Source organism: Scyliorhinus canicula, chromosome 11 (assembly GCF_902713615.1).
Source record: "Scyliorhinus canicula chromosome 11, sScyCan1.1, whole genome shotgun sequence".
NCBI classification, from domain to species: Eukaryota; Metazoa; Chordata; class Chondrichthyes; order Carcharhiniformes; family Scyliorhinidae; genus Scyliorhinus; species Scyliorhinus canicula.
The window spans coordinates 42,776,910-42,804,097 of NC_052156.1; the positions used below are offsets into that span (position 1 = coordinate 42,776,910).

The following is a 27,188-nucleotide window of genomic DNA, read 5'->3' on the forward strand; positions in this document are numbered from 1 at the left end:
AGAACGCAGTTTGATACCCTTTCTGTTCCTTAATGCCAGCTGAGTACAAACCTCCAGCTTTCAACTGCACATATTCACCATGCTGAAGTTGTTCTCAAAGGGTTCTCAAAATAATTAACCGTCTAAGTTAAAGTTTTAATATTGTTTGTATCCTTGTAGATTTGATCCCTGGAATTAGCGCACTGTTCATAAGTCACATCTTGATGCCTGCATCACTTGTCCTTGCTGCGGTTTCATTTTAAAAAAATATAATCAACAGGAAAGCAATTGCTTGACAGAAAGCTGGAGTAACACGGCTAACCTGATTTCCTTCTATAAAGAGGCTGCACGCTGGCATCATCCATTCTGACTGGACATGTTGCCAATGTATCTCTTGTGCCATGAACCAATCTGACCCATCCGCTACACCACAAACAGCACTAAAAGAAAGACTTGCATTGATAGCGGACTTTGCATGACTCCAGATGGCTCAATCTCTTTTGCGCAGCCAATGAAGTACTTCTTGAATTGAACAGTAGTTGCTGTTGTAATGCAGGAAACACAGGAGCCAATTTGCCTTCAGCAAACTCCCCCAAAACAGCAATGTGATAATGATCAGAAAATCAATTGAGGGAAAAATATGGGCCAGGGCACTGGGGATAACTCCTCAGCTCTTCTCTGAAGTAGTGCCATGGCATCCAATCAATCTAGCAGCTCAGGCAGACAAGGCCTCCGTTTAATTTCTCATCCGAAAGACGTCGCCTCCAACAGTACCCTCAATACCCCACTGGAACATCAGCGGGACTTGAACCTGGAGCGTTGTGACTCAGTTGAGTGTGCCACAAAGGATACCAAATAGCTTTATTTGTAACTAGGAATTAAAAATAAACATTTTGAGAGAGAAAATAAGGCTTAGAATTGATATTGCGGTGTAATGGTTTTTTTAAAATTTGCTTTTGATTTATGCTACAAATGCTACAGTTTTCAATGGTGTTGTTGACGGTCACTTTGGGTCTGGAACATTGTGGTGATGTTTAGGGGTTGAAAGGATGTTGTGTTTAATCAGGCCTGCCCTTTTTAAAGTTAGTGCTCAATAGATACCATATCCTGAGATTAGCTCGAGGCTGATTGAGAGGGAAGTGTCTGTACATATCAGCTGGTTATAAATTACTGACTGGCACCTGGACATGGGGCGAAGCCATAACATCAGGGTCAGAAAGACAGCAGGAAGTGTTTTCAAAACAAATTTACGGATAAGACTATTAAGTTTTGACGTTTGCAGTGTCACTGATGTGCGGTAGACAGAAAACGTTTCTTCATTTTTACATACATGTTAAGTGAGACATTTAATTGGCACACACATTCTATCCAGGACTTCATTCAAAATAGTAACACACAAAGTTAATAAAAACAGTCAAAGCCGCTGTATAACTTCACCCATAATCATAGAATCACGAGTACACCTCCAATGCAGTGTATTAATTATTTAAATGATTTGATCAGTTGCCCCAATAATATGCTCAATAAAAATTGATTTTTCAAAGCTCAAAGAGGGAATAACCATAATACATAAAATACTTCCACTTTGTACACTGAAGTAAAACAGCATATCCTCTCATTCACCAAGAGCCAGGAGATGTTATCCTTCAGAATTTAAATGTGGGGATTTTGTGTAGTCTTCCCCTTTTGAGCTCTGAAAAAAACCATTGGCCTTGGGTGGATGTCTTTGTGGAGTTTGCATATTCCCCCAGTGTCTGCGTGGGTTTCCTCCAGCTGCTCCGTTTCCTCTGCAGTCCAAAGATGCACAGGTTGGGTAGATTAGCCACATTAAATTGCCCCTTAGTATCCAAAGATGTGTGGGTTAAGTTAAGCAATTATTGGGATAGGGCTGGGGAGTGGGTTTGGGAGGAGTGCTCTTTCATAGAATTTACAGTGCAGAAGGAGGCCATTCAGCCCATCGAGTCTGCACCGGCTCTTGGAAAGAGCACCCCACCCAAGTCCACACCTCCACCCTATCCCCATAACCCAGCAACCCCACCCAACATTAAGGGCAATTTTGGACACTAAGGGCAACTTAGCATGGCCAATCCACCTGACCTGCACATCTTTGGACTTTCAGAGGGATGGTGCAGACCCGATGGGCTAAATGGCCTCCTTCTGCACTGTAGAGAATCCATGATTGGATTCTATGACTCTGGCTTTGCTTTAATTTAACAATCTGCAAAGGACCTTTATTTTATTAAAGAAAATGCTGTAAAAATAGTGGTGTGAAAACAATCATCATTAAAGAACCTCTGAGGAACAGAATAAGTTATTGAGCATTAAAGGAAATGGTTTATCCAAAATCATTGTGGTTGTAAATAGAAAGGAAGTGTATGCTGATGAGATTACTTCATATTACCCTTAAAATATCACCTTCAACAAGTAGTTAAATGAAGCAGAGATCATTCAAAATATGTTTACTGTTCCAAATTGGTCATTGTAGCCCTGTTGATTAAACAACACCATCTTTGCTTTATGAAGTACCTATTACATAGTAACATGTCCCAGCAACCAACCTTCATGAATCTGGCAATGTTAAATCGGGATAAGAACAGAAAATACATACCCAGTAAACACTTAACAGGTAAGGCAGCATCTGTGGACAGCGAAATATCATTTCTGTTTATTTTCGGGTTGTCAGAACTGCTTTCAGGAGCTGCTAGCTTTAGCATGAGTCTCTTGCAGTGTAAAAGCAGCTTCCAAGTTTAATCTTTATTATTGTCACAAGTAGGCTTACATTAACACTGCTTAAATTAAGTTACTGTGAAAATCCCCTAGTCGCCACACTCCGGCGCCTGTTCGGATACACTAAGGGAGAATTCAGAATGTCCAATTCATCTAGCAGCATGTCTTTCGGGACTTGTGGGAGGAAACCGGAGCATCCGGAGGAAACCCACACAGACACGGGGAGAACGTGCAGACTCCGCACAGACAGTGACCCAAGCGGGAATCGAACCTGGCACCCTGACGCTGTGAAGCAACAGTGCTAACCACTGTGCTACTGGGTCGCTACTGTGTACTTGTAGACCTTGATGGCCTAGCATTTGTAAGGACTCCATTCCCTTCTCCCAATCGCTCCACTCACTCACTCACTCATTCACTCCACTCACTCCCTCGTTCACCCACTCACTTGCCCATCCACTCACTCCCATCCCCATTTCCTCATTCACTTGCCCATCTACTCACACATCCCGATTCCCTTACTCACTCGCCCATCCATTCACACTCACCCACAAGAGCTTTACAAACTTAGCTGAATATGGCAGCTATGAATTATGTCATAAAAAGGGGGAGTGTCATCTGTTCAACTCCTCTTTGCCATTTAAAACCTGGATGTCTGTGTGGACATCTAAAATCGGAAGTCCCGGCTTAAAATGCGCAAAAGGTGAGCGCGTAATGATATCCGTGGGCAGCAGCAATGCGTGGAGCACTCGTGTTGATTGGAAGATTTGCTCCAATGCCTTGACGTTCTGTAGTGGAATCATGGAGGAGTGGAAGGTAAATGGACATGTCAGAGAGCTGGCATTCGACTTCTGAAAGGTAGAGGTCAGTTCACCAAACAACAGTATTGGCCATGTCCAGGTGTTTACACTTACCAGGTGGAGATGAATATTGGAAATGGATAAAAGGGTCCATTGTGCAGGGAGGTCGGGATACCCTTTGTCAAAGAAGTGGGTGCAGAGGGAAGGTGATGGAATAAGAGCTCAGCTTTGTACTGAACTCAGAATTCATTTGAGGCTTGAGGGGATGAAGCTGAGGCCTTTGCTGAGGACAGATCATTCAGAGTCAGAGAAGGGATGGTCAGAGGGTATTGTGAATAATCCACAAGGGGTGATTACAGGAAGAAAGGGTAGGGTCAGCGGGAAATGAAGCAGAAGAAGGATCTAGGAGGCAGGTGTTTGTAACCATTAGATGTTGAAGCTCGCATTCCTTCACAACTGAAAGGGAGAAAACTGTTTTTTCCACTTGTCATTTTGGTTAAGCTCTTGTTTCAGACTTGGAAGATGGGCTTTAGCCCCATGAAAGGACTTAAAGACATAATCTGAGCTAAGCCTTCAGTGCAGTACTGAGGAAGTGCAGCATTGTCAGAATATATCATTGATGTAAAAGATACCTTCACATCATTTGAAGAAACACTGGAATATATCCTGACCAACATTTCTCCCTCAATCAAAGCCAATTAATCAATCATTTAACACATTGCTGTTTTTTTCAGACTTTTTGTTTGTATTTTTGCCAACATAATAACCCGAGTAAGAACAGAAGCAATAGCAGGAGGAGGAGGAGACAGGCTGTCCAGCCTGCTCCACCACTCAATATGATCACGATTTTCCAACCTGCTCCCCACATCCTTTGATTCCCCGAGAGACCAAAAATCCGTTCATCTCAGCCTGAAATATATTCAGTGATGGAGCATCCACAACCCTCTGGGGCAGAGAATTTCAAAGAATGACAACACTTTGTGAGTGAAGAAATTTCTCTCCATCGCAGCCCCAAATGATCGGCCATTATCTTGAAACTGTGCCCTCGTGTTTTAGATTCCCCAGCCAGGGGAAATAATGGCTGGAGTTCTCTGTTTGAGAGACTTTGGGCTGGATTCTCCCGCCCCTCCCACTGCAAGGACGCCACTGGCGAGCAGGGCCGGCTCAAGGCACCGGCAACTCGGGCAGTCGCCCGGGGCGCCATGTGCTAGGGGGCGCCAGAGACTCGGGTCCCGCGCATGCGCAGTTGGGCAGGTGCCAACCAGCGCATGCGCGGTGGCCGCCCTCCCCCAGGGCGGCCCCCCCGCTCGGTCCGTTCCCCCCCTCGTGTCCGCTCCCCCCCTCGTGTCCGCTCCCCCCCTCGTGTCCGCTCCCCCCCTCGTGTCCGCCCCCCCCTCAGGTCCGCCCCCCCCCCTCCCCCGCCCCACCCTCGGGTCCGCCCCCCCCTCGGGTCCGCCCCCCGCCCCCCCCCCTCGGATCCAGCCCCCCGGCCCCCCCCCCCGCCCCTCGGCCCCGCCCCCCCCAAGGGCGCCGAAGTTCAGCTTGCCCGGGGCGCCAGCAACCCTAGGGCCGGCGCTGCTGGCGAGCTACGTACAATGGAGAACTCTATGACCTCGGCCGGGATTCTCCACTCACCGAGCAGACACGGTCAGACAATCCCGCCCTGTGTTCTCCCGCTGGAGATGAATCGCCTCTGATTTGAGCTAGCGCTGATAGTGCAAATCAGAGGTGATTCACTACACCTTGCCATGCCCCTCCCCAGTAACACAATTCCACCCTGCCCCCACCACAGGATTTTATGGGTCACCCCCCCCACCCCCACAATGCAAGGATGACTCGACCACCCATACGCGAGATCCCCATAAGTGAGACCTTTTCCACCAGAGACCCCCCCCCCCCCCCCCCAAACAGAGACCACTGCCTGAAATTAAGTAATTTTTCTCACTGTTCCTGTTTGGACTGTTCTCTAGCTTCCAGGCAGGGGTCCCAGTAATGGGGGCTTCCAGGCAGGGGTCCCAGTAATGGGGGCTTCCAGGCAGGGGTCCCTGTAATTCCCCCATTGCAGAGCTGCCAACTGGAGGCCCCCCATTACAGAGATGGCCACGTGAAATCCCCCATTACAGAGACCCTTGACTGTAAGCCCCTCATTACGAGGACCCCTGGTCTGAAAGCCTGCATTACAGGGACCCCTGCCTGGAAGCCCCCGTTACTGGGACCCCTGCCTGGAAGCTAGAGAACAGTCCAAACAGGGACAGTGAGAAAAATTACTGCTTAAAATTCAGCTGTGCAATATGCTTGCTGGCTCAGGCAGAGAAAACACTACCTGTAAATTCCAAGAAAGGAAAACCCACATCAATTGGCTTTTATCCCCCCCTCAGATCTTTGATCTGGTAGGCTTTCATTCACTGCAATGTGAAATTGAAAATCAAAGGAGGTTAAGTGCTTTCTGTAGAGAAAAAGAGGATGTGAGAGGCGGGGGTCTTTGATGGGTGTTTCTCTTATGATGGTCTCTGGTGGGGGTCTTATGGGGGGCATTGTGGGGGTGGGGTGGGCAGGATTCCAATTGTGGGGGAGACTTCCCAATGGAGTTTGGGGGCAACTTCCTAAAAGAGTTACCCCCTTGGCCCATCGCAAGGTCTACCATGCTCTGGCCATGCTGGAAAATACCTGAACCAATTCTCGCCCATGTGAATCCCGGTCCATGGGATCAAAGATTACCGCGGGCATGGAGAATCTGGTGCCCAGCTGCCGCAGGGCGTAAATCTCATTTCCGCCACCAACAGGAATGGAACTTCTCCAATTTTTGGGCCAATCTGGATTCTCCACCACTTCAGGACCTCCACAACTGGCAGTGGGTGGCGGAGGAACCTACCCAATGTCAGTGTCTAACTAGCCAAGACCCTTCAGAATCGTGACTGCTTCAATGAGATCATCTTTCCTTCTCTTAAAGTTGAGAGAGGTGCCCTGCCGGCAGATGTACTGGTAGGCTGACCTGTAAAGTTCGTCAGTGGCCTTCCTGCCACCCTCCTGTCCATTCTGATCTATCCACATTTTTACATGAGGTGGACAAGGTCTCGGACAGTCCACCTCTCCTCCTTTACTAAAGCCACTTCCCACCTGGCCCCAATTTTGAGGCTGGTGGGAGTAGTTCAGGGGCAGGGTGCCCTGCTTGGGCCTTGAGCTGGAAGAGAGTGCGCTTCCCTCAATTGGGCACATGTCCCCAAGTCTGTCACCTCCATGGTGCCCCCTCCTCTCCTCTCCATCATAGCCCCACCCCGGGCCTCACCTCCCCTCCCTGCTGTGAAACCCCCCCCACACATATCTTGGGCGCGATTCTCCGGACTCACGACGGTTCGGAGAATAGCGGGCATCGGAAATTTTTACGGCGACGCTGTTCCGACGCCCTCCCGCTATTCTCCGAACCCCGCAAATTGTCGGGAGTCGCGTTTCCCGACAAACGCCTCCTTCCCGCCCCTGACACGACCAGAATCGCCACTGAGAGCCCCCCCGCTATTCACCGGCCCGGATGGGCCGAAGTCCCGACGTCATGGCGCCCTGTTTGGACGTCGTGAAACACACCTGCTTTTTAAATTCGTCAACCAGTCGGCCTGGCTGACGACTGCTTGGAGGAGGTCAGGGCACCACTCTGCGCACCGCTCAGCGCACCGTTCAGCGCACCGCTCGAGTCTGGCCACAACGGGGAAGGCATCCCTGGAAACGGGAGGGGGTCCAGAACGGGGGCAGTGGGGGGGAGACGGGGGAGGCAGTGGGGGAGACGGGGGAGGCAGTGGGGGAGACGGAGGGGGCAGTGGGGGAGACAGAGGGTGCAGTGGGGGAGACGGAGGGGGCAGTGGGGGAGACGGAGGGGGCAGTGGGGGAGACGGAGGGGGCAGTGGGGGAGACGGAGGATGCAGTGGGGGAGACGGAGGGGGCAGTGGGGGAGACGGAGGAGGCAGTGGGGGAGACGGAGGGGGCAGTGGGGGAGACGGGGGAGGCAGTGGGGGGCGACTGAGGGGGGGGCGGTTAGGTAGAGAGTGAGCCGTCCAACCCCGTTACAAAATGTCTGCCAGCATGCCATGGTGTGCAGGTGACGAGGACACGGCCGCTGGTTCCCCTGTGGCTTCCGGCCACAGGCCACTGACGCACCCGTGAGGAGGCCATAGTTTACTGGCCGTTGGATGCAGAAAGTGACCAGGGGTTAGGCTGACCGCGTGTCAGCAGCGCGACCAGGCCACCGGGACACACAGGTATCCCGTGGCAGGAGGCTGCCGAGGTGTCGACTAACGTCCGTCTAACATGTCCCGTTTCTCTGCCTCCTACCACCCTTCTGTAGGTTAGCACGATGCATGGGAACAGAACGGCTATGTTCTGCGCAGTGGTTGGGGCCGCTCTACTGGATTTGGAGATGCAGCAGCATCCACACCCACAACCCGCAGTGGCTGCAGGGCCAGCTGCAGCAGCAGAGGGAAGGGCCGAGGAGTTGCCAGTCGTCGAGCAGCATGGGGGGGGGGGGGAGGAGGAGGAGGAGGAGGAGGAAGAGGAAGAGGAGAGAGTGAGGGTGCAGCCACGGCGTCAGAGGCGACGACCAAAGCCGAGGGTGTACCGTGTCCGGGTCTCTTTCCTAACAATGCCGGACATCACCTGCAGGAGAAGACTCCGGCTGAGTAGGCAGACGGTGATACATATCTGCGAACTCCTGTCGCACCTCGCCCCACGTGGAACGGGGGGAGGACACGCGATCCCGGTAGCCATCAAGGTGACGGTCGCTCTGAACTTCTATGCTACCGGCTCCTTCCAGTCTCCGAGCGGGGACGTCTCCGGGATCTCCCAGTCATCGGTCCACAGGTGTATCCGGGATGTGACCGACGCCCTCTATGCCATCGCCGATCGCTACATCACCTTTCCCGAGGACCAAGCAAGTCAAGACTCACGAGCCCGTGGATTTGCCAGTGTGGCCGGGATACCGAGGGTTCAGGGGTCAATCGACTGTGTTCACGTCCCCATGCGCCCGCCTGCTGTGGACAAGGAAGTGTTCACAAACAGGAGGGGGACATACTCCATTAATGTCCAGGTGGTATGCGACCCCCACATGAGGTTCATGAACGTCTGTGCAAGGTTCCCAGGGAGTGTGCATGACTCCTACATACTAGCGCAGTCGTTCATCCCTGCGATGTTTGAGGGACGTCTCCCCCGGCTGAGGGGCTGGTTGCTAGGTGACAGGGGTTATCCGCTGAGGTCTTGGCTGATGACGCCTATACGGAGGCCTCAGACCAATGCGGAAACACGATACAACGAGGCCCATGCAGCAACCAGGGGTGTGGTGGAGCGCTGCCTTGGCCTCCTGAAGATGAGATTCAGGTGCCTGGCCCGCTCCGGAGGGGCCCTGCAGTACCAGGCCGACAGGGTCGCTCGCATTGTAGTGGTCTGCTGTGCGCTGCACAACATCGCGATGCAGAGGGGAGATGACCTGTTGCAGGAGGTGGAGGGAGAAGCTAGTGGCAGTGGTGCCAGCACAAGGAGGAGGAGGAGGAGGAGGAGGAGGAGGCTGGCGGAGTGGCGGGCGCAGAACGCAGACACGACCCAGGTGCTGGTGATGTCCAGGAGGCGGCACGACGGACCCGGCAAGGACGGCGGGCACGCGACGCCCTGGTGGCAGCACGGTTCACGCATCGCATGTGACGTCCCCGATGAACACCAAACCACCACCTGCATCGCTAGTCATGCAGAGGGTCACCACACAACTGCCACCACCACAACCCCCCCCCCTCCCCCCCCCCCCCCCCCTCAGTGTACACTGCTCCACTTCGACATGACGCTTATCACTGGGTCCAGACGGTATGGCACAACATTGATGGCTGTGTCAGTGGGTGTGATCAGTGCCATGTGGAATGATGACAGCCCGCTCTGCGAAGAGCTGTGAGCTCAGAATCGTTAGAGAGAGTCTGACCCATGGCAATAGCTGAACCATCCACCTTGGTGGCCGCTGAGTTCGTCACTGACACTCCATCACGTGCCCGCGTGGGCTAGCTGTGGGAGGGGGGTAGGGGCAGGGACTGCACACCCGGCACTGAGGTTTCACCACCCGTCACCCCCAGCGACACTCGGTCACCATCACGATTCCTGTGGCTGTGGAACAATCACACGGTATTACAAGTAAGGTGGAACAATGCGTTTAATATTAACAATTATTTACAGGTGCCCTAGCCCCTACAACTAAACTGTGCCCTTCACCCGTGCCAACTTACTCAGTGTCTATCTTAGTTGCCTTACGGGCCCTACCACTACGTCTAAGTGAATCCCCAGATGATACAGCAGGAGTGGAGGAGGATTGCTGCGAATCGCCCCCCTCGACTCGTTTCTCCTTGGCTATGCGTTTCCTGGGGCGACCCGGCCTTGATGGGCCAGGCTGCTCTGCGGGCGTCTCGGGTGACATTGTGCCACCCTGCTCTGCCTGCTGCCCACCCGATGCACCAGGGATGGGACGGGGGGAGGCCGAGAATTCCGGGACGTCCCGTGATGGAGTTAATGGGACGGGCCCCGAAACCTCCTCCTCCCTCGGGGAGCCCGGTGGCCCCCGGGCCTCACTTTGGGACAGAGGTGCGAGCGGGGAGGTTCCCCGTCGCACCACCGACACCTGGCGCTGCCAGTCCTGGAGGCCTGCAACGGTATCCACCAGGATCCGAAGGTTTGCAGAGACGGAGTCCAGGGAGTTAGACATTCCCGCCAGGGACTGTGCGATCTCAACCTGTGTGTGCACGACGCCATCCAGCACATGTGTCAGGCGGTTGATGGTCTCCGCGACTGACAGCTGGGACTGTGCCAGCGACTGCTGGGACTGTGCCAGCGACTGCTGAGACTGTGCTATCGACTGCTGGGACTGTGCCATGGCGTGCTGCGACTGGCCAATGACCTGCTGAGACTCGGCCATGGCCCGCAGGGCGCCGGCAATGTCGTTTTGGCTCTGGCACATTGCTGCCTGTGAGAGGGCAACCCTGTCCAGGGCCGAGGATGACGCGTGCACATTAACCCCAACGTCTTGCATAACCTGACCCATTGCCTCCACCGCGGATGCCACCCGTGCGGTGTCGGACTGGGTCTCTGCCATGAGCGGCACCACTCCCTGCTCTTGGACGCGGTTCGACTCCTCTAACAGCGTCTGCAGAGTCTGGAAGGAAGCCCTCATCCCGTCATTGTTTCCCTGGGTTTCCTGAGGCATCGGCTGTGCGGGTGGGTTGATAAACTCCAGGAACTCAGAAAACGTCTGGGAGCCAGCTGCATCCTGGGCCTGGTCTGGCCTCCGCGAGTCCGGGCCCTCTGTTGCTCCGACCTCCACCTGCTGTACCTGCTCATCTCTGATGTGCCAACCAGACTGTGCCCCAGGAGACTCATCACTAAATAGGCCCGCCGGGGTGTGTATCTCTGGGATGATGGATGTGGTGGGAGAAAGCAGTGCCGCAAGCCCGACGCTCTCAATGCTTAGGGCCTCGTCCATGGTGTGGGGCTGCTCAGCGACAGGAGGGTTGTCCCTGGCCATTTCTGGTGCTGGTGGTGGACTTCGAACCCTCTGTGCGTCCTGGTCCGCAGATTGGGTTGGGGCGGATAGGGCTGCCCGCTGATCGGGCACCCTCTGTTGTGAGGCCCCGGGTGAGGTGGCGGCAGATTCCTGTCTCCGTCTGCAGCCAGACGGACCTGGTCGTTGGGCATCACGTCCTAGGGAAGAGAATGAGACGGGTTATTTCGATTTGCTCGGCAGGCCGCTGGACGGTCCCAGTGGGCAGGGTGTGTGAAGGGACAGAGGATGGGGGAGGTGTCCCAGTGGGCAGGGTGTGTGAAGGGACAGAGGATGGGGGAGGTGTCCCAGTGGGCAGGGTGTGTGAAGGGACAGAGGATGGGGAGGTGTCCCAGTGGGCAGGGTGTGTGAAGGGACAGAGGATGGGGGGGGGGGGGGGTGTTTGTCAGGGAGGGTTGTCTCACTTGCTGCAGTTCCGCCAACCTCGCATTGCGCGATATCGCGGGTGGCAGACCCCCCAACAAGGTCCAGTGCCCTCTGTTCAAAGGTGCTGAGGGGGTGCATGTTGGGCGAACCCCCTCCAGTCTTGTGCCGCTCACGGTGGTTATGACCGGCCTTGGCCTGTTGGGGGAGGGAACATAGGTAGATCATTACAAAACGGTAGGTATCAGCAGTCCGTTCAGATACTGGCACAGTTTGGGGGGGGCAAGTTGTCATCAGACGATTACATCTCTCCTCGGGGCCAGAGCGCTGGGTCTGTGACAACTTTGTGAACCACCCTCAAATAACTCTGCCCCAATCCCTCCCCCCCCCCCCCCCCAGGCAGTTAAGGGGGAGGGATGGTTGTGACTAGGGGGCACCCTCATGGCACTTACCCTGGCAGACCTGGTGAGGTCGTGTAGCTTCTTTCGACATTGCTCTGCTGAGCGAGGGGTCTGCCCCACAGCACTGACGGCAGCAGCCACGTCACGCCAGGCCTGGCGTACCGTGCTGGCAGGTTGGCGATGCCCTCTCCGCGGGCGGATGATGCCCCTCCTCTGCTCCACGGCATCGAGCAGCGCCTCGACGTCTGCATCTACAAAGCGAGGAGCAGCTCTCCTCGGCTCCGACATCCTGCCCGACAGATTCTGTGGTCGCCCGCGCCTTTTTACGGCGTCGGGCGGCGTCACATGGGCGGGTTCGTGTCGTCGTCGCGTTCCGTCGTCATCACGCACGTAATTGACGCGGCCGCGCTACTAGCCCATTTCCAGGAAGTGAATCCGTCGGGAAATGAAGCCTTCGCGACCGTCGTAAAACGGTCCCGATTTTTACGACGGTTTGCTGACTTTCCGCGGGTGCGGAGAATTTCGCCCCTTGTTCTGGATCCAGGACTTGTAATCTGTGGATTGCTCATTGTCCCACTCCTGGCCACTGGTGCTACCAGTGCTACTGGGAATACAGAGTTTTTGGCCAATCAGATTGGCCAGTAGCTCTCTGCGACCAGACCTCTGCCTGGATGGGGGCACGGAAGTCCCGTCTCCAGCCAATGGCCAAGGGGTTGCTGTGGATGGCGGGGATGCATTCCTCACCCACTCGTCAGTTGGAAACACTGATATCCGAAAAGTCCTGCCCGTGGAATATCGAATACATGATAAAAAATAATAAGTCAAGGATTACGTGGGACAGGTTAGAATGTGCCGTTAAGGCCACAATTAAATCAACCATGAACTAATTGAATGGTGGAGCAGCTCGATGGGCCAAATGGCCTACTCTTGCTCGTATTTCTTATGATCTTTGGCTATGAAATGATTTGATATTTCTTGTGCATGATAGTAATTCAACTTTATTTCCTTCTCTCCTCTAAAATTGGCAACTATGCTTTATGGGGGAATGGTAGTTCAAACCTACAGCCCATCATTATGCGGTATTACATGCCAGCACACTTGCATCCTTCTCTTCTATCCAACCTCAGATTCATTTATCCAACCTGTATCTCTATTGGTTCTCATGATAAGAAGTCTTACAACAGCAGGTTAAAGTCCAACAGGTCCAACAACCTGTTGGACTTTAGCCTGGTGTTGTAAGACTTCTTACTGTGCTCACCCCAGTCCAATGCCGGCATCTCCACATCATGGTTCTCATGATGCCAACAACCCACTCATTGAAAATTATGAAGATCTCTAAATAATGGTCAGTTTCTGAAACCTTTAGATTTACAATTGCCAGGTTATAAATGGACACGCATTTAATAACCTGCCTAAATATAAAACTATAGGTAAATTGGATCTCCACTAGGATACAAACATAACAGTAGAATGTGCATTCTGTCGAATGTGTCTAACCCTACTAACCGTGTGACTTTCTTAGATTCTTCAGGGCCTTGTGGATGTTCGACTGCCTCACAATGACTTTTATCGTGAATGTAAGACACTTTTATTTAATATGTGTGTCAGTCTTTGCCATAAATTAGTTCACTTAAATCTACAACTGCTTAAGATAGTGGAGAAGATGTGGTTCTGTGGCAGTTTTCTATGGGGGATACTAATTAGGACACTGGTGCTGTTTCTGATTCTTGGTAATTAGTACCTGTGTGTGCCCATTTCTCCTTCAGGACAGCTTTCCATGTCTTCAATGTCCAAAGAGTGCAGCAACATTGTGCTTTAGCATTTAATTAATAGGAACTTAAATTATTATCCGCCACACGCTTAGAAACAGCATACTTCAATAAAGTTTATCTGCCGCATCATTCAAGATGATTTTTGTCTAAATACAAGCCAAAAGTAAAAGCAGAGTTCTTACAAAGAGTTACATTGATTTGCAGCACAGAAACAGGCACTTGGCCCAAATGTTCCCGGCTAGTCTTTATGATTTACTTCCTTCTTCTCTAACCCTATAAGCATGGCCTATACTTTTTCTCCCTCATCTGGCTTTACCTTTCTCTTCTAATTCTTGGTTTCATTGTGCATATGCATAATTCATTGAAGTAATTTTTGTGTGACTAGTTATAAATGGAAGCTGAATAGAGTTACATAAAAAATACCAGTGTTCCATTAATTCTAATGGAGAAAACTGTCCTCTCCCTTAAGATTAAAACTGTAAATATTTATTACACAATGGGCAGTTGTGATGCATGAAGAATACACCATTGGGTGATTACAGACCCATAACTCTTCTTAAATGCTATTTTGTAGATCAGACTGTTGGTTCATGTATTAGCATCACAAAGTGGAACCTTAGGATCATACATATAAGAGTGGGCCAGTTAGTGCATCTTTAGTGAATAAAATCTGTCAATCTTATCTCAGTTTTAAATTTAACAATTGATCTAGCATCAATTGCCATATTTGTGTGCAAGTGTTTCCTAATTTCACCTTGAAAGGTCTGACTTTAATTAGTAGATACACCCTTTGATGCCAGACTCCCCAATCAGAGGAAGTGGCTTCTCTCTGTATATACCATCTATTCCCCATACTATGTCCAAAACATTGAACAAATCATCCCTTAGCCTTTTAAATTCCAGGATATACAATCCTACTTCGTCTAATCACTCCTTAAAATTTTCCCTTGGAGTCCAACTATCAATATGGTAAATGTACACTGCGCTCCCTCAAAGGCTACTATTTCCTTCCTAAGGTGTTGTGCCCCAAAATACTCTGAATGCACCAGGTGTGGCTTAATGTAGGCTTTGTATCAGCTGAAGTATGACTTCTACCTCCTCATATCCTAGTCCTCTAGATAAAGAGGCCAGCATTCTATTAACCTTTTTGATTTATTTCAGTATTTGTCCATGACATTTTAAAGTAACTTTGAAGCTCTATTGTGGATGACCTCATATTTGCACAAATTGAAATTCATTTGCCACAGTTTATTTCATTCACTAAATCCACCAAGGTCTATTTATAATGTTACCCTTCCACTAACCCTTCCATCTGGATTGTTTTCAGTGCCACGTATCTTTGTGCCATCAGCAAATTTGGATATGTGGCTTCCTGTCCTTTCATTTAAGCTGGTATTAAATATAGTGAATAGTTGTGGCTCCAAAACAGATCCTTACTAGACACCACAAGGGACATGCTTCCAATTAGAGTATCGGTCAATTAGAGGACCTTCATATTATCCCTTCGCTATATTCCATTCAGCAAATTTCCTAACTAGGTCAAACATTTGCCTTCAACTTTGAGCTTCAAGCTTATCTAGCTGTCTCTTTTGCGTGAATCTAACAATGCCTTCTGGACATTTGTATAAATAACATCCGCAGATATTTTCCTAACCACTATTTAATTATTACTTCAAATGATGCCATCAAATTCGTTAGGCATAACCTACCCTTTAGAAATTAATGCTGGTTTTCTCTCACCAGATCAAATTTTTCAATGTGTTCAATCACCCTCGCCGTGAATATAGACTTTAATAATTTCCCAACAGCAGGTAGTTGGGGTTAACTGGGGTGGGATTCTCCGACCCCCCGCCGGGTCGGAGAATCGCCAGGGGCGGGCGGCGTGAATCCCACCCCCGCCGGCTGCCGAATTCTCCGGCGCCGGGGTTTTGGCGGGGGCGGGAATTGCGCTGGTCGGGGGCCGTTGGCAGCGGCCCCCCGGCGATTCACTGGCCCGTGATGGGCCGAGTGGCCGCCCATTTTTGGTCGGTCCCGCTGGCGTAAATCACAATAGGTCCTGACCAGCAGGACCTGGCTCCACGCGCGGCCCGCAGAGTCCTCGGGGGGCCCCCATGGTGGCCTCACCTGAGATCGGGGCCCACCGATCCGTGAGTGGGCCTGTGCCGTGGGGGTACTCTTTCCCTCCGCAACGGCTGCTGTCAACCTCCGCCATGGCCGGTGCGGAGAACCCTCCTGCACATGCGCTGGGATGACGCCAGCGCACCCTGGCGCTCCCGCGTATGCGCCAACTCGCGCCGGCTGGCGGAGACCCTTCGGCGCCGGTTGGCATGGCACCAAGCCATTCCACGCCGGCTGGCGCGGCGCCAAACACTCCGGCGCTGGCCGAGCCCCTGAAGGTGCGGAGTGGCCCGCCCCGCCGGTTCGCGGAGAATCCCGCCCCTTGTCTATAATTCCCAGGTTTCCCTCTCCTGCCTATCCTAGATAACAGAATGTCACGCAGTTTTGAAATTTAAAGAAATGGTTTCCAAATTCCGAGTAGTTTGGAAGGTTGTGAAACAAAAACAGGAAATGCGGGAAAGACTTAGTGGGGCTGGCAGCATCTGTGGAGAGAGAAATAGAGTTAACGTTTTAAGTCCGTATGACTCTTCTTTGGAGCTAAAAAGAAAATTTAGGTTGGGGCACCTGCAATAAAAGCCTTACCTAAACCAGAATCTTTTAAAGTCTTCAGCATTTTCTAAACAAACCCAATGAAGAATTGCATACGTAAGAGTATGTTTTTAGAATAAATGATAACCATGGACAGGTAAAAAACATGCCACAGGTTTATTTCTTCCTTCTGACTAAACTTGCCAGGTTTTACCTTGTACATAGGGGCAAGGGTTATATCCCCACTTTCTTACAGTCCTGGCTCTCAAGATTATTACACTATGTGATAACATTTTTAGTTCTTTTTCTCTCCAATATTTCTCTAATTTCCTGTCCGTACTCTTGTTCCACGCTTGCCTGTGATTCATGTTGGGACATAGTTTGCTGTACATTGTCCATATGGCGATGAGCTTGGGTGGTGAGTGTCAGCAGATCATTCATGCTGATCGTCACTACTGCACCAACTGTTATTACATCCTCTATTATTTAGATGCATCTTTTTAAGAGCCTGATGAACACCCATAAAAATTGCCATTACCAGATATCTAGTCTCGAAAATAGTTTAGTTCCAAAAGTGGGTCATTTCTGATGTCTCTTAAAGTTGCTGATGTGGAATAAGATTTCCAAATGTTGCACTGCTGTCCCCTTGTGGTGCTGTTATCGAAGTGAATTTACATAGTATCCCTCTAATTTTCTAGGAATTCTCGGTAGATTTTGTTGCTGGTCTTTTTCACAGATTTATGTTGTGTCGGTAAGGCACAAACCCACAGCAATTCAGATCGGTGATAAAAGCAGTGAGCTACCACTAAACTACCAGTAACATGCTAATTGGAAAGAAATTGGAAAATGTCAAATGAATCTTTGCGCTGAATTTCTTGTCATTAAACAAGTGAATAATCTTTCATTAATAACACATGATTACTGAAGTAAAGTACTATAATGATCCTCTCTCTGTCCTATTCTTTACAGTTTTCTTGTAAAATAACAGGCAATGATGGTATGTGACAAATACCTCACTTGTGCCCAGCCTTTGTGTGTAAGCATGGTATTGTGTTATGCTATTTGACTGCGTGGGGTAACGCAACTGTGCCTGATCCCGTACTCACTTGATTTCTGCATTGGCTATGGATCGTCGGATAGCAATCAGGAGAAAGAATGTAGTGGAATTGTTGAAACCGGCTATAATGTCTGCATTTCCATCCTATATGAGATTATTAACTGAGTGAAAACTAAGTCAAACCAGGGAAGAATATCTTGCTTTTATATGCAATTTATCCACTTACTCCATCTGGTGGCTGTTGTGTGGAGAAGCACTAACCCTGGTTGCTGATGTATTTCTCTCATTGTCTCTCTTCAAGTCTGTTCTTCTCTCTTACTTCATTCAGCCTTGCACCTTTTATTTGTTGAGTGGAACTTTCAGGGCGGAATTCTCTTAAATCTCTCCCACGATTCTCCCAAGCCACGTGGGAAGCGGAGAATTCCGCCCTCAATTTTGGCAGAGGTATAAAAAGGGGTGACGTTGGATTGGCCACTCATACACCCTGGCTCATTTTCCTTTATTTTTTTTTGTATAACATTTTATTGAGGTATTTATAAATTTATAATAATAACAGTAAACAGTATAAATACAATTTTTAAAAAAATTTTGAATATCCAATTCATTTTTTCCAATTAAGGGGCAATTTAGCGTGGCCAATCCACCTAGCCTGCACATCTTTGGGTTGTGGGGGCGAAACCCACGCAGACACGGGGAGGATGTGCAAATTCCACCCGGACAGTGACCCAGAGCAGGGATCGAACCTGGGACCTCGGCGCCGTGAGGCAGCAGGGCTAACCCACTCTGCGCCACCGTGCTGCCACACAAATACAAATATAAACATAATGCATAAACCATCTCCATCTCTAACAAAAACCACCTACCCTAAACAGAAAATAACCTAACTCCCCTTCCCTCCACCCCCCTCTTTTTCTTATTGCCTCTGCTGACATTTAGTTTTCCCTGAAGAAGTCGACAAACGGCTGCCACCTCTGGACGAACCCTAGCATTGACCCTCATAAGACGAACTTAATTTTCTCAAGTCTGAGGAACTCGGCCATGTCGCTAACCCAGATCTCTGATTTTGGGGGCTTCGAGTCTCTCCACGCTGGCAATATCTGTCTCCGGGCTACCAAGGAGGCAAAGGCCAAGATGTTGGCCTCTGGGACTCCCAGATCTTCCGACACTCCAAAAATTGCCAACTCTGGACTCGGCACCACCCTTGTTTTTAGCACATGGACATGACCTCTGCAAATCCCTGTCAGAATCCCCTAAGCTTCGGACATGCCCAAAACATATAGACATGGTTTGCTTGCCCTCCCGCACACCTCACACACCTGTCCTCTATCCCCAAAAACTTGCTCATCCGGGCCACTGTCATGTAAGCCCGGTGAACGACCTTAAATTGTATCAGGCTGAGCCTGGCACATGATAAGGACATGTTGACTCTGCTCAAAGCATCCGCCCACAGACCCGCCTCTATCTCTCTCCCCCCCCCCCTTCCCAGCTCTTCTTCCCATTTGCACTTTAGCTCCTGTACCTGAGATACCTCCGACTCCATGAGTTCTTTATAGATAGCCGAGACCTTCCCCTCTCCCAGCCCCGTTCTAGAAACTACCCTGTCCTGTATCCCCCATGGCGGTAGGAGCGGAAAAGTCGAAACCTACCTTCGCAAAGATCCCGTGTCTGCAGATATCTAAACCCATTCCCTCTCGGCAATCCAAATTTCTCCTCTAAATCCTTCAAACAGGGAAATCGATGAATAAATCTCCCATCGTCTCGATCCCGGCTCTCTGCCATCTCTGAGACCCCCCATCTAGCCTTTCAGGAACAAACTGATGATTCTTACAAATTGGAGCACAGACTGATGCTCCCTCTACTCTCGTATGCTTCCTCCACTGACCCAGACTCTCAGGGCCACCACTACCGCCGGGCTTGTGGAGTACCGGGCCAGCGGGAACAGCAGATGTGCTGTTATCGATGCCCCCGAACTTGTGTCCTTACACGATGCCGCCTCCACTCGCTCCCACACTGACCACCCCCCACTACCCACTTCCTAATCATGGCTATGTTTGCCGCCCAGTAATAGTCGCTAAAGTTCGGCAGCGCCAAGCCCCTTCCCCCGACTACGCTCCAGCAGCACTTTCTTCACTCGCGGGGTTTTACCCGCCCACACAGAATCAGAAATCACCTTATTTACCCGTTTAAAAAAGGTCTTTGGGATAAAGATGGGGAGGCACTGGAAAACAAACAGAAATCTCGGGAGGACCATCATTTTCACGGTCTGTACCCTCCCCGCCAGTGACAGCGGGAGCATGTCCCACCTTCGAAAGTCCTTCATTTGTTCCACTAGCCGGGTCAGATTTAGTTTATGTAACAATTCCCATTCCCATGCCAACTGGATTCGCAAATAGCAGAAACTCCCTCCCACCACTCGGAACGGCAGCTCCCCCAGTCTCCTCTCCTGCCCCCTTGCCTGGATCGCAAATATCTCACTTTTTCCCATATTCAATTTGTACCCCAAAAACCGGCCAAATTCCCCTAAAATCCGCATAATCTCCCCCATCCCCCCCTAACGGGTCAGAGATATACAGGAGCAGGTCGTCAGCGTATAGAGAGACCCTGTGTTCAACCCCCCCCCCCCGGACCAACACCTTCCAGTCCCTTGATGCTCTTAGTGACATCGTCAGTGGCTCTATGGCCAAAGCAAACAGCAGCGGGGAGAGGAGACATCCTTGCCTGTCCTTCAGTGCAGTTTAAAATAGGCCGACGTCAGCTGTTTCATTGGTACATTCACCACCGGTGCCTGGTACAACAACCAAACCCAATCAATGAAGTCCCACCCCAACACCTCCTACAAATAGTTCCACTCCACCAGGTCTGAGGTCTTTTCTGCATCCATCGCGACCACTACCTCCACCTCCCTTCCCTCTGAGGGCATCATGATCATATTTAAGAGCCTTCTAACGGTGGCCATTAGCTGCCTGCCCCGTCTGGTCTTCCCTTATCACCTTTGGGACACAATCTTCTATCCTTGAGGCCAAGATTTTAGCCAACAGTTTGAGTTAACATTTAATAGGGAGATTGGCCTGTACGACCCGCATAGCTCTGGGTCCTTCTCCCATTTCAGGATCAGTGAGATTGAGGCCTGTGACATTGTTGAGGGAAGAACACTCCGCTTTCTTGCCTCATTAAATGCCCTCACCAGCAGCAGGCCCAGCATCTCAGAGAACTTTTTGTAAAATTCCGCTAGGTAGCCTTCCGGTCCCGGGGCCGTACCCGACTGCATGGCCTCCAGCCCCTCTGCTATTTCTTCAATCCCGATCGGGGCTCCTAACCCCTCCACCAACCATTCCTCCACCTTCGGAAACTTCAATTCTCCCAAAAACTGCCTCATCCCCTCCATGCCAGCTGGGGGTTCCTACTCATACAGCCAATTGTACAATTCATTAAACACCCCGTTCACCCCTGCTGGGTCCAAGACCGTTTCCCCCCCCCCCCTCTGTCCTTCACTCTTCCTATCTCCCTGGCTGCCTCCCTTTTCCTTAGCTGTCGTGCTAGCATCCAACTGGCCTTCTCTCCATACTCGTATATCGCCCCCTTGCCTTCCTCAGCTGCTCCACCTCCTTCCCTGTAGACAATAGACCAAACTCCATTTGTAGCATCTGCCACTCCCTCAATAACCCTGCCTCCGGTGCCTCCGAATACCTCCTATCTACCTGGAGTATTTCCCCAACCAACCTATCTATCTCTGCTTGCTACACCTTCTCCCTATGGGCGATATTAGCTCTCCCCTAACCACTGCCTTCAGCGCTTCCAAAACCGTTGCTACCGAGAATTCTGGATGGACTCCCTCACACGCCTGCACACCCCCTCATCCCCTAACAGCCCCATGTCCAATCTTTATTGTGGGCGCTGACCACCCTCCTTGCTCACCCGCAGATCCAGCCAATGTGGAGCATGGTCCGACACAGCAATAGCCGAGTACTCGGTATCAACCACCCCTGCCAGTAAAGCCCTGTAGCACTGCCATGTCCGCCTTCAATCCCCTCAAATGCGTGAACACGCGAGCCCTCTTAACCAGCCCATTCTGCCGTCTAACGTTCCATGTGATCAGTCTGAACGGGAGGCATCCCACCCCCCACCCCCGCCGATTAACCATCACCCTCCTTAGCCAGCCTCCAACCCGCGTCCCACGCCTCCACAGACCTGTCCTCAGGCACCCACTGTCCTCGACCTCCATTTTGTCTCCCAACCAACAACAATCCCTCTCCTGTCAGCAGAGACAACCCCGGAACTATAGACCAGTGAGCCTTACTTCTGTTGTGGGCAAAGTCTTGGAAAGGTTTATAAGAGATAGCATTTATAATCATCTAGAAAGAAATAATTTGATTAGGAATAGTCAACATGGTTTTGTGAAGGGTAGGTCGTGCCTCACAAACCTTATTGAGTTCTTTGAGAAGGTGTGACCAAACAGGTGGACGAGGGTAAAGCAGTTGATGTGGTGTATATGGATTTCAGTAAAGCTTTTTATACGGTTCCCCATGGTAGGCTATTGCAGAAAATACAGAGGCATGGGATTCAGGGTGATTTAGCAGTTTGGGTCAGAAATTGGCTACCTGTAAGAAGACAGAAAGTGGTGGTTGATGGGAAATGTTCAGCCTGGAGTTCAGTTACTAGTGGTGTACCACAAGGATCTGTTTTGGGGCTACTGCTATTTGTCATTTTCATAAATGACCTGGAGGAGGGCGTAGAAGTATGGGTGAGTAAATTTGCAGATGACACTAAAGTCAGTGGAGTTGTGTACAGTGCGGAAGGATGTTGCAGGTTACAGAGGGACATAGATAAGCTCCAGAGCTGGGCTGAGAGGTGGCAAATGGAGTTTAATGCAGAAAAGTGTGAGGTGATTCATTTTGGAAGGAGTAACAGGAATACAGAGTACTGGGCTAATGGTAAGATTCTTGGTAGTGTGGATGAGCAGAGAGATCTCGGTGTCCATGTACATAGATCCCTAAAAGTTGCCACCCAGGTTGATAGAGTTGTTAAGTAGGCGTACGGTGTGTTAGCTTTTTCGGGGCCGCTCCATTACCACAGAATGGCCACAATTTTCCAAGAGATCCACTCAACAGCCGGAGGTCATGTTGCAGTTGTACAAAACTCTGGTACAGCGTGCAATTCTGGTCGCCGCATTATAGGAAGGATGTGGAAGCATTGGAAAGGGTGCAGAGGAGATTTACTAGGATGTTGCCTGGTATGGAGGAAAGATCTTATGAGGAAAGGCTGAGGGACTTAAGGCTGCTTTCGTTAGAGAGAAGAAGGTTAAGAGGTGACTTAATTGAAGCATACAAGATGATCAGAGGATTAGGTAGGGTGGACAGTGAGAGCCTTTTTCCTCACATGGTGATGGCTAGCACGAGGGGACATAGCTTTAAATTGAGGGAGATAGATATAGGACAGATGTCAGAGGTAGGCCTGCAACAGTAGTGGACTCGCCAACATTAAGGGCATTTAAATGGTCATTGGATAAGCATATGGATGAGAAGGGAATAGTGTAGAGGGGCTTTAGATTGGTTTCACAGGTCGGTGCAACATAGAGGGCCGAAGGGCCTGTACTGCGCTGTAATGTTCTATGTTCACCACCTGAACTGCAGAAGTTCAAGAACGTCCAACACCACATTTTCAAAGTGCAGCAGGAACAGACAATAAATGCCACTCTTTCCAAAAAATCACATCCCCCAAAATATACAACTTTTAAACTATGACTTATTTCCATATTATTGCCTGTTTGCTCTTCTAGCCTTTTTTATGGCTTTATCCACCTGCAGTCTTTTTTAGCCAATTACTTACTTAAACCCCTAATTGTTCTTGTTCCTCTACACCCTGCAGCGTCTTTTCATTGAGTATATAATTTCATTCTTAATCTTTCCTCCCAACGTTCACGGCTTCCTATTTCCCCAAGTTAATTATATCTGCAGTTTACCTGACCATTCTACTAACAAGTCTCATTCTTCCTGAATTTTTTCACCACTTCGCCATTTGCCGAACCCTGTGTTTATGTCATGAGCAAATTTGGACATTTTGCTTTTTCTATCCAAGTCCATTCTATTGAGAACCAAAGTACACCCTGGGGTAGATTATGTCGGACCCTTCTTCAATCTGGCAAATCTATTAACCCTAATGTTTTTTATTTTGTATATCAACCAACTTTCCATTGGTTCTGCTACATTGGTTCATAGTTTTCTGTGGCAGGGCAACTCATGGCATCTGCCATTATTTAGACTTGCCCCACTTATGTTTTTTCCCCTATTTTTTTGCATGGCAAGTTGATAACAGTGTGAGTTGATAACATTGCGGTGAAGGAAACTGGGCATCCGGAACCTGAGTGAATAGGAAAAGCAACGATAATAACAAATAAGATTTGAAGGATTGAGAAATTAACAATGCAATAACTGAGAAGGAAGTGTAAGTTAGAGTGGATTAATTCAACATCGAAGGCATGATTTACAGGCCGCCTCCCACTGAAATCAGGACTGGAAGCAGCCAGTAGATCCCGGGAAAGGCCTCTTCCAGGATTCCTGAGGGTCATTAGGCCTCGCGAGATCTAACAAGATCTTGTGAGATGTCATGATCTGGGTCCCGCCCACAACGGGTGGGACCCAGACTTGCAGAGTTAAGTGAGTGCAGAAGCCCACAGAACGCTGTTGACACCAGATCAAATCAGCTCCTGGGATCTACTGGCCTCGCTGAAGAGATCCCAGCTGGGTGCCGTTTAGCACTGGTTACCACAAACTGGACCTGTTGGAACAGCACGGCGAGGGGGGGGGGGGGGGGGGGGGGGGGGGAAAGAGGGGCTCCCACCAGGTGGAACAGCACGGGAGGGGGGGGGGGTGCTCCCAGACGATCAGATTCCTGGCACTGCTGATGCCACCCAGGTATGTTGGCACTGCCAGCATTTTGCCCATGTCAGGGATCAGGCCCTTGGGTGCCCTGCCTGTATGAGGTGGGGTTCAGGGGGCTCGAGGACAGGTGAGTTGGGGTGTTGGGTGGGTCTGGGGGGGGGGTTTGAGAAATCCAAAGTGGTGCCCGATCCCTTCCGGCACTGAGGAGCTCTGCTCGTTGGAGCTCCTGAGAGCATGAAATGACCCTATGTGCGGCCTGCCTCAGGGCGCGTTCCCCTTTGAGGCCCGGGAAAAAAAACAGGGTCGTTCTCTGTGCTACAAGCACCGAAAATTACCCCTCTAATCCGCCAAGAACAGATTGGTTTTTTTTGGTTAGACTGCGCCCCAAATCCAGTAAAGAAAAGTAAAGAGGGCAAGAAAAATTAGAATAAGAGTGAGAAAAGAGAAAAGTGTAGAAGAAACATTTTCAAATTTCTCAGCATCAATTGAAACCTGAAGCAATAAGACTTGACACTACAAATAGTTAATTTTGCGTGCCAGTGAGGTGTCTAGGCAGTATTTAACACTGAACACATTGTTAAAATAATCTTTGATAATCTAAACTTAATTATATATGAAGTGATCTTAAATGGCTCCAAAAATTGCACTTTTGCATCACTTTAGACCACCCTGCTCTAACTTTCAGTTTCAAGTTTAGTTTGTATCTGTTGCCCAATACAACAATTTCACACTATTCAATACATTTCAATAGTGAGCCAAACAGTAAGATGTTGTTTTTGCAAAGCTAACCCTCCAGCAGGCATCTCGAGCAGCAACTTTTGTATTTCTGCTTTTAACCAAGCATTTGCCCCTCACCTGAAGTTGCTCTATCATTTGTGAGCCCTGTTAGCCTCGCTGTTATTTTGTGGTTTACTGCTTTTTATATCATACACTAGAATTTTTATAATGGGCTTCCTTATTAAATGAAGTTCAAACACTTTTGAATGCTGCCACCAAGAAGTATTTTTATCTATGATTTTTAAAAAGCCCTTATCTTAGGTCAAAAATCTCACAGTTAAGTTTTTAACTTTGTGATCTGTTTAATTCTTTCTCCTATGACTGGATAGTGTTCCTGGAAATAGTTGGAGAAAACTCAAGACACACTTTGCAGGAAAACGTGAAACGAATCAGATCTCCAACTCAGGTCATTTGGGGAAAACAAGACCAGGTAAAAATCTGTAAATATTATTTTTATATTCTTTTGCAGCTATATCACTGATCTAACGAGATATGAGTCTCTTGTTAAAACTCACTTTTCGGCTACCTAAATTTATAACTTTAATTCTAATGCAGACATTATTGGCACTGTTTGTCTTAGAAGGTATACATTTGCTTCTTTACAGTCGTCTTCACAACCCTAGGGTGTTCAAAAGGAAAGCCTGGCAACCAATTTGTGCACAGCTAGGTCTCAGAAACAGCAACGAAATAGAAAGACAGCCAACCGGTTAAGTAATATTTATTGATGAATAAACGTTGACCAGAACACTGGGAGAATTCCCCTATTCCCCAAATAATGCCAGAGAACTTTTCCATCCACCTTAGAAAGCAGATGGGGATACTTCCTCAGTACTGCACTGAAATATCGGCCTGGATTACAAGTTCAAGTCTTGAAGTGGGGTTTGAACCTATAACTTTAATGGTTCATGAGGTGAGAATGCTACCACTGAGCCAAAGCTGACATTACTTGATAATACCAACGCTCAAACAAAATTATGATGAGGGACATTATCCAGAGCCCAATCATGACCTAATTAATGGATTGATCATTTTTTTCCCTCCACTTTTTTTCTCCTGTTCTCCTGAATAAATTGAATCTGTAAGTATTGTAGCCAAGTGCTCATGCTATCATTGTGATCCGAGACAATCTGGTGAAGTAGGACCTTGTGGCAGAATCAATTAAAAGTTATTGGAGAAGCATAAATTTGAAAGTAAAATCAAAGGTACATTTTTAAGAATTGAGTTTTTTGTGTAGATATTTAAATAATAGATCTATAAATTTTCCTAATTTAGATTTGGATTAATTTAATATACCTTAAATGGCCTTTGGAGTCAGTAATAGTTTTTAAGAATGTTTGAAAAGGATTTTTGAGAGTTTGCATCAATTGTGTTGGGATCAATTTTCTTGGATGAGAGAAATTACTGATCCATGTGACTGCTGGCGACCCTTAACCTGGAAGCCGTACTAACAAGAAGCAAGCTAAGAAAGTGGCTGAGACACACAAAGAAAAGGAGCTGGAGGGAGGAAGCAGACAAAGACACGAAGAGATAGATTTCTTGTGAGAATAAGAAATCACTCTCAGGAAGAGGTTAGTTCTTTTTCTGGCAGAAAAGGAAGAAAGAGTTCTTGGAGGTACTGTGCAAATTGGCTAAAATGGTGAAGAACCTGGAAAGCTGTGTGAATAGAATATCTCAGAGTCGTTGAAAACCTGGATGTTTTCCCTGAAGTGGCCAAACTGTGAACGGGGATGTTGTTGGTTGGTCGGTTGAAAACCTGGAAACCTACTCCAAGATTGTTGCGATCCGAGGAAGAGTGGTTTCATACAGGTATGCTTTACTAATGGTAATCGTTGTTGACAACACAGAGGTGAAAGCTGTTGTCGGATAGGACTCCTGACCTACTCTTCAGGAATAAAGAACAGCAGACAGTAGAACTATAATGCTATCTAGTGCCACATTTATGCAGGAAGTGATGCATGGTTGTGGTTGCCTAAGACGTATCTTTGTTGTATCAACTATTTGCATCATTTGCCCATGGATTCATGTTTTTTTTTATAAATAATTTTTATTGAAGTTTTTACAAAATACAAAATATAAACATCATAACTCTATTAACGTACACCCACGGTAACACCCCGTAAACAGTGCCCCCCAGCTGCAAGAGCAACTTCAAACAAAAGGGAAAAAAACCAAAAAAAACAAAACAGAAACCAAAAGACAGAGAAAAGAGAAAAAGAAAAAA

General features: G+C 49.1%; 1 protein-coding gene across 3 annotated transcripts in view; it reads left to right on the top strand.

Moving 5' to 3' along the window:
- Positions 1-27,188, top strand: part of LOC119973054 (monoacylglycerol lipase abhd6-A-like) — a 107,540-nt gene that overhangs the window by 74,344 nt on the left and 6,008 nt on the right. For all 3 annotated transcript variants that reach the window (XM_038810503.1, XM_038810502.1, XM_038810500.1), the window contains exons 7-8: positions 13,360-13,414; positions 25,297-25,397. In XM_038810503.1, the coding sequence (XP_038666431.1) occupies positions 13,360-13,414; positions 25,297-25,397 (156 nt within the window). The remainder of the gene's footprint in view (positions 1-13,359; positions 13,415-25,296; positions 25,398-27,188) is intronic.